Consider the following 8,104-nt stretch of genomic DNA (forward strand, 5'->3'; position numbering starts at 1 on the left):
GGTTAGCGAGCACCTATCAAGGCCGGCACGGCACACGAGGGGCCGCCTTTGTCTCCCTAGTGGCGATGTTTACACACCGCACCAGGTACTCATTTGAGGCTGAGTGTAGCTGTTGGCGTGCTAACGGCTCCACTACGACTCACCCACACACAAATCCGATCACTAAACCACCCAACACACTGCAGGCCACAGCAACACACTCACCCAGCCAGTGACGCTACAATCGCTACAACTACCATGGTGACTGTTCCCGTGAACTTCCATCATTGATTCCTCCACCCACGTTGAGAACTCAGGTCACACTAACACAAAGATCCCCCGTATAGCCTTCATAGGTTTTGTTTTTGGGCCAAGTGCTGCTAGCGAGCAGCACTTGGCCCCTACAATCTGTTAAGGCTATACGGGGGATCTTTGTGCCCGTGTGTGCGTCGGTGCGGAGCGGTGGCGCAGCGGTTAGCATGCCGCGCTACGAACCTCCGGCCACCCGAATTCACGGCGACCGACAGCAGTGACGAGAATCTGAACCTATCCTGGGCTTCCCCTAGGTCGACTCGGCCTCAAACGAATCGGCGATGGGCGGTGTGTAAAACGGCAGCACTGGGGATAAGGCGGCGGCGGTCCTGCCGTCCACCCCCCCCCCCCCCTCGTGCGCCACACCAGCCTTCGTAGGCGCTGCTACTCACGATCACGCTATTTTATTTTACTATTTTATTTTACTATTTTATTTTTTACCAGGTAAGGGCCACTGAGCTACGTAGCTCTTTTTCAGAAGCGACCTGGCAACAAACGACAGCTCAACGAAGTGGCTCGTCACGTGGACATTCGTAGCAGCCAAAGACTCTGGACGCGTGGAGATGTTGATGAGAAATGTGGAGGGAAAAACCGGAGGACCCGGAGAAAAATCCACGCGACCACGGGGAGAGAGAGAGAGATGGAAACTCCAAATATACAGCAGCAGGCGTCGGGGTCGGGATTGAATCCACGACCTCCTGCATACCATGCGAGGTAGTTAACATCTTCTAGCCACCGTGATGATGGTGATGATGAGAGAGAGAGACGCAGACACCAAATATACAGCAGGCGTCGGGATCGAATCCACGACTTGCTGCATACCAGGCGAGGTAGTTAACATCTCCTCGCCACGGTGGCGCCCCCAAACAGTCTTTGCGCCAAACAGTCTGCTGAGGCTATACGGGGTTTGTGTGTGGGGATCTTTGTCTCACAGTTCTTCCCGTACGGAGACGCGTCCAAGTTCGCCCAGCACGCGTTCCGCACCTTCGACAAGAACGGCGACGGCACCATCGACTTCCGGGAGTTCATCTGCGCCCTGAGCGTCACCTCGCGCGGAAACTTCGAGCAGAAGCTCAACTGGGCCTTCGAGATGTACGACCTGGACGGCGACGGCTACATCTCTCGCCGCGAGATGCTGGAGATCATCGAGGTGAGGGGAGGGGGGACGCAGTGGGGTGGGGGCGGAGCAGACGCGTTTCGACCACCGCGCTCGCTCTCTGTCTCTCTCTCTCTCTGTCTCACTTTGTCTCTCTCTCTGTCTCACTTTGTCTCTCTCTCTGTCTCACTTTGTCTCTCTCTCTCTCTCTGTCTCTCTCTGTCTCTCTTTCTGTCTCTGTCTCACTGTCTCTTTTATCTGTCTCTGTGTGTGTCTCTGTATCACTCTCTCTGTCTCACTCTCTCTCTGTCTCACGCACTATCTGTCTGTCTCACTCACTCTCTGTCTCTATTACTGTCTCTCTCCGTCTCACTCTCTCTGTCTCTGTGGGTGGGTGTGTTGTTGTTACGACCTGCAGTGTGGTGACTGAACACACCATCGTCCGTGTCATTCCTCAGCGATTGTGAGCGATGCCATTCGCGCGTGCGACAACGACACTGCTGTACACAAACATCAACAGCCGCCATTCGCCACTAAGTGACGGTGACGTCACCACGGCACCTGTGCCAGGCCAGGTGCACGTTGAGGCTACCACGTGAAGTGCCGAAGGCTCGCTGGCAGGTCTCGGGACGGATCCAGTTGCCAAGGGGTGGCTGACTGAGATGACTGGTAGATGCACCAGCTGTATTCCCTACTGTGCCTACTTGCTGCATTTTAGCCGCCCGGTGCTCCAGTCACATGTTGTGAGCGTCGCTCCTCTGCCCTCCGTTGTTGCTGGAGGGCGACTGCCTCCAACTGCCCAGTCGCAGCAGCAGCAGTGTCTTTCACGAGCCTCCTCCATAGAGGCCGATCATGACACCGCTGGTACCGGTCGTCGGCAAGTCCACTCAGCTCCACATCCAGGCGAACACTGCTATACAAAGACAAAGATCCCCCCGTATAGCCTTAACAGACTGTAGGGGCAAGTGCTGTTAGCGAGCACCTATGAAGGCTGGAACGACACACGAGAAGGTGGGTGGCTAACACCACGCCCGGCCGCCTTTGTCTCCCCAGTGGCAAATATTTTTACGCACCGCACTGCACCAGCTACTCATTTGAGGCTGAGTGGACTTAGGGGAGGCCCAGCACCGGTGCAGATAATCGTCACTGGTGTTGGCCGTGAGCGGGAATCGGACTCGGGTCATCAGGTTCGTCGTACAGCGTAGCGCTCACCGCTACACCAACCCCCCCCCCCCCCTACGCACAGTAAACGTGTCGGCTTGAACCAGGTCACGCTTAAAAACCAGGACTCTCAAGAATCTTGAATTCTCACCCTGCTTACACAAACCACAAAGTAGGGCTTGCAAACTTAACCCCCCCCATCCGCCACCCCCCTCCCAGGCCATCTACAAGATGGTGGGCACGGTGATCATGATGAAGATGAACGAGGATGGCCTCACCCCCGAGCAGCGCGTCGATGCCATCTTCAGCAAGATGGATAAGAACAACGACGACCTCATCTCGCTCGCCGAGTTCACTGAGGCGGCCAAGAGCGACCCCTCCATCGTGCTGCTGCTGCAGTGCGACGTGCAGAAGTAGGCGGCGGTAGCGGCGGCGGTGGCGGCGGCGGCGGTGGCGGCGGTGGCGGCGGCGGTGGTGAAGGTGGTGGCGGCGGTGGTGGCGGCGGTGGTGGCCTGCCGAGATGCCGCCGTCGAACGCAAGCGATGCACGCGGCGGCCCTGCCACGGCGTCGAGTGCACGCGCGCGTTCACGCACATGCCTGTGTGAGTGTGTGTGTGCAGACACGTGTGTGTGCAGGCACGTGTGTGTACAGGCACGTGTGTGTACACGCGCGTGCACGCCGCGGCCCTGCCACGGCACTGAGCGCACGCGTGCGTACGCTCGCGTGCATGCACGTGCGTGCGTGTAACCTGTACATGCGTACACATGTGTAGTGTGTCTGTATGTATGTTGAATTTCTTTCGAACCGTACGTAGCCAACCGTGCTCATCGGAGGTGCGTGTGTACACGTGTACAGTGTACCTGTACACGTGTACAGTGTACCTGTACACGTGTACAGTGTACCTCTCTATAGTGTACCTGTAGATGTGTGTAAACCTGTGTAGTGTACCCCTGTGCACATGTGTACACTTGTACACTGCACACGTTTACACCTATGTAGTGTAGGGGTACACACGCGTGTACATCTGTGTAATGGAGCTGTACACGTGTGTATACCTGGACCTGTGTACCTGTGCATGTTTACACCTGCGTACCTGTACACGTGTATATCTGTGTAGTGTACCTGTATGCCTGTACACCTGTGCGCCCATACACGTGTACACCTGTGTGCTTGTACACGTGTACACCTGTGCGCCCATACACGTGTACACCTGTGTGCTTGTACACGTGTACACCTGTGCGCCCATACACGTGTACACCTGTGTGCTTGTACACGTGTACACCTGTGTGTCCATACACGTGTACACCTGTGTGCGTGTACACCCACCTGTACGCGCATGATTCCCCGTCCCCTTTTGCCCAATTCCAACCTCCCCCTCCCTCCCTCCCACCCCTCCAAAATGCGCACCTGCCACTGCACGCATTCCTCACCAGGTGAGCTTGCCCTCACCAGGTGAGACGAGGGTGATGGCCCGTTTACACTTAAAAAGCAACTCCTTTAGAGTCGCATTTTGCACAAAAGGTTAAACTTCTATGTATGTATATACAGAGACAAAAACAGCCGCACACAAAGACACCCTCTCGTACAGCCTTCAACACACTGTTGGGGTGGGTGGCCAGCACCACGCCGGGCCGCCTTTGTCTCCCCCAGTGGCGATGTTTTACACCCCGCACCAGGTACTCATATAAGGGTTGACCCTGGATAGTGCCCAGGTCCGGTTCAGATTTTCGTCACCGGTGTTGGCCGTGAGCGAGAAGTGAACTCTGGTCGCACACATACACACACGCACTAACACATACACACACACACGTACACACACACACGAACACACACACGAACACACACACGCACGTACACACACACGTACACACACACACGTACACATACACACACAAACACGTACGCACACACGCACGCACGCACGTACACACACACACGCACTAACACACACACGCACTAACACACACACGTACACACACGCACTAACAAACACACGCACGAACACACACACACGCACGTACACACACACGCACTAACACATACACGCACACACACTAACACACGCACTAACACATACACGCACTAACACATACACGCACTAACACACGCACTAACAGATACACACGCACTAACACACACACGCACTAACACACGCACTAACACATACACGCACTAACACATACACACGCACGTACACACAGCGACAAGGAACCTTGGTAGAAGCCCCACCTCCCCGGTCTACCCCTGCCCTGCCCCTGCCCCTACCCCTACCCTGCCCCTACCCTGCCCTGCCCCTACCCCTATGGTTGGCCCCCGTGTTCCCACTGCTCCCCTTTCATCCCCGTGACCCCCTCGCCTCCCCCCCAAGAGCCCCCTACCGCGTTGAACCCACCTGCCCCCGCCCCGTAAACCCCCCCACCCGCCCCGTGCCCCCCCCACCCGCCCCGTGCCCCCCCCCACCTGCCCCGTGCCCCCCACTCGCCTCGTGCCCCCCACCCGCCCCGTGCCCCCACCTGCCCCGTGCCCCCCAGAAGCGTTGCCACGTGTTGTGCATGCGTGCCACGCGCACACTGTTTGTGTAACTGCCAAGTGATCGACTAATTTCTTTATGTCCCATATCTCGACGTAATGATTACGATTATTATTATGATTACTTTTTGAGTCGTGTTTTCTATCGTGGCGATATCGTAGCGCTGTACAAAACGTACGAAGAAGGCGTTTGGTGGTGGTGACGGTGACGGTGGCTGCGTCGTGCTACTGATCGTTCTCCTCGGAGTGGCCCCTCTCTCTCTCTTCCTCTAGCAGGCGGACAATGTCCGTCTCTCCCCGGCTCTCTCCCCGACTCCCCGACTCTCAGAGTCTCCCTGGCTCTCGCTTCTCTGGATCTCTTCCTGGCTCTCAAATCTGTGTGACGCTCTCCCTCCAACTCCATTGGCTCTCTCCACACTCTCAAGAATTGTCCGGGACTCCTTGTCCTGGCTTTCCAACTCTCTAAGTAATTCCTGCCTCTTGGACTCCACAATTCTCACGACTCTCTCATCTCGCAGTCTCTGTGCTCCGTCTCTCTGCGTGGCTCTCTTCTCTCCGTCCCCTGACAACGAATTTGTCTCTTCCCCTCTGCGACCGCTTCCCCTTTCGTCTCTCCTCGCCTCTCCGCTCCACCACCTCCCTCCCTCTCTGCCCTCTGTCGCGAACACGTTCAGCGCAACGCAAGCGTCTCCAGCAACGCTTACGAAGCAGGAGATTTGTGTGGGCGGAGGGAGGAAAGGAGGTTCCTGGCCCGCTGGGGCAACTTACGAGCAACTTTTGCCGGCAACTTTCACCGCCGGCAGCTGGCACTGGCAATGCTTTTATTGCCGCAGCATTTCAACCGTTGCAAACAAAATATGCCGTTGCCCAAAATGGGTACAAATCCAAATCACAGCGGCCCTGAGTGGGATACGTGGGGCGGCAGCGAGAGAGAGAGAGAAGAGAGGGGAGCAGAGACTCCGGCCTGGGCTCGAGGTGACAGCTTCAGGTGTGGATGTGATGGCGTGGTGCTTGGTGTGTGGAGGTGTGACGGCATGCTGCGATTGTGTGATGGTGTGATGGCGTGATGTGACGCTATGGTATAACGTGATGGCGCGGTGCAATGGTGTGATGGGCCGTCACATGATGGGCATCTTGAGCCAGTCTCTAAGCCCAACATTTGCTGGGATGACCACAAACACACACTGACACATACACTGACACACACACACTGATACAGACACTGAGACTGACACACACTGACACACACTGACACACACTGACACACACACAGACACACACACACACTGACACACACACTGACACTGACACACACACTGACACACACGCTGAGACACACACACGCTGACACTGACACACACGCTGACGCACACACTGACCGCTGTGAATGGCCGGAGCAGGAGCATTGAGTCTCAGACTCAATTGATTTGCCAGCCACCTTCAGTTGCCATTCGCTCTCAGTGAAAAGGCGTTGCCGCCATGGGGTGACAGGTGCCGCCATAGGGTGACAGATGCCGCCATGGGTTGCCATAACATTTCCCGAAGCCAGGAGGAGAGGAGAGACAGGAAGCAGAGTGGAGAGGATTGACTTTGTATTCTGTCCAATTCCAGTTCTGAAGAATATCAGAATCAGAATATGTATTGACACTGGAGGAATCCGATCAGCTTTCAAGATGTTCCCACAGATGTCCAGTCGGGGCACGGGGTACGGACGTTGCAACAAAATGCGTTGATGCGCTAGTCCCAAAAGCAGCTGGTACAGGATCCAAAATTACGTGAGAGGCAGAGAGAGAGAGAGCGGAGGGGATGGAGGAGGGTGGAGAGAGAGCGACGAGGTGAGCGAGTGAGAAGTTGAGATGCAAGGCAGAGGAGATCGTAGGTGGGAGGGAGAGAGGACAGAGATGGGGGGGGGGCAGATGATGGGGAGCGAAATGGAGAGAAGGCAGAAGTTGGTGAGGGTGAGAGGGGAGGGTGAGAGGGGAGGTGAGAGGGGAGGAAGAGAGGGATGAGTGATGAACAGGGTGGGGAGAGAGAGACAGCGAAGAGAGAGTGAAGAGAGGGAGAGCAAGGAGAGAGCCGAGAGATGGGTGGAGACGCCGGGATGAGAGAGGAGGAGGAGCTCGGGAGGGAGTCGCGATTTTTGCGTCGTGATGAGGCTCCACCACCAGCAGCACCACCACGACCACCACCACCACCACGACCACCACCACCACCACCACCACGCCAGCTTCACCGTCGCTGTCGCCTCCGTTGCCGCTCTTGATGGATCTGGTCTCTTGGAGCAACACGCGCGCGGAGAGATCAGCTTGGCGCTTGTGGTGACGGAGGTGATGGTGGTGGTGGTGATGATGGTGATGATGATGGTGATGATGGTGATGATGGTGATGATGATGGTGATAATGGTGATGATGATGGGTCGCGCCCGTTTGCATGAACGCGCGACGGGAAAAAAAAAACTGTTCCGTGCTCGTGTCACGTGTGAGTGGCATGCTCGTGATAAATAACCTCGTGTGACCTGACCTTGACCCCGCTGGACCTGACCCCCCGGGAAAACCGTTCACCCCCTCCCCCCGGGTCTTACCTGATGGGGACCCGACCTGACGTGACCCTGACCCTGGGCAGAGTTGATAACTGACCTGAATTGACCTGACCCTGACCTCGAGTTGACCTGACCCTGACCCCCCCGCCCCCTCCCCACGCGCGAACTTTCCGCTCGGCGACTGTTGGCGCGTACGGCTCCCGCGGGTCGCGCTGTTGTGTCTGAATAAAATAACACCCAGATGGCAGCCAGGGTGAGCCTCCGTGCTTGCGTCTCTGTGTCTGTGTGGGGAGGTGTGGTGTGGGCGCCACGGTGGCTAGGAGGTGTTAACTACCTCGCCTGGTGTACAGGAGGTCGTGGGTTCCAGCCCGACCCTGACGCCTGCTGCTGCTGCTGTATATTTGGAGTTTGGGTGCCTCTGCCCGTGGTCGCGTGGATTTTTCTCCGGGTCCTCCGGGTTTTCCCTCCACATTGAGACTCAACATCA

General features: G+C 56.7%; 1 protein-coding gene across 3 annotated transcripts in view; it reads left to right on the forward strand.

The window, feature by feature from the left end:
• The window catches only part of LOC133344138 (visinin-like protein 1), a 28,287-nt gene extending 20,423 nt beyond the window's left edge, over window positions 1-7,864 (forward strand). For all 3 annotated transcript variants that reach the window (XM_061554136.1, XM_061554137.1, XM_061554138.1), the window contains 2 exons: window positions 1,226-1,441; window positions 2,768-7,864. In XM_061554136.1, coding sequence (XP_061410120.1) covers window positions 1,226-1,441; window positions 2,768-2,965 — 414 coding nt within the window. In that variant the 3' untranslated portion in view covers window positions 2,966-7,864. The remainder of the gene's footprint in view (window positions 1-1,225; window positions 1,442-2,767) is intronic.
• The last annotated feature ends 240 nt before the right edge of the window (window positions 7,865-8,104 follow it).

This window comes from Lethenteron reissneri, chromosome 19 (assembly GCF_015708825.2).
Source record: "Lethenteron reissneri isolate LAM-NWPU_2019-01 chromosome 19, ASM1570882v1, whole genome shotgun sequence".
NCBI classification, from domain to species: Eukaryota; Metazoa; Chordata; class Hyperoartia; order Petromyzontiformes; family Petromyzontidae; genus Lethenteron; species Lethenteron reissneri.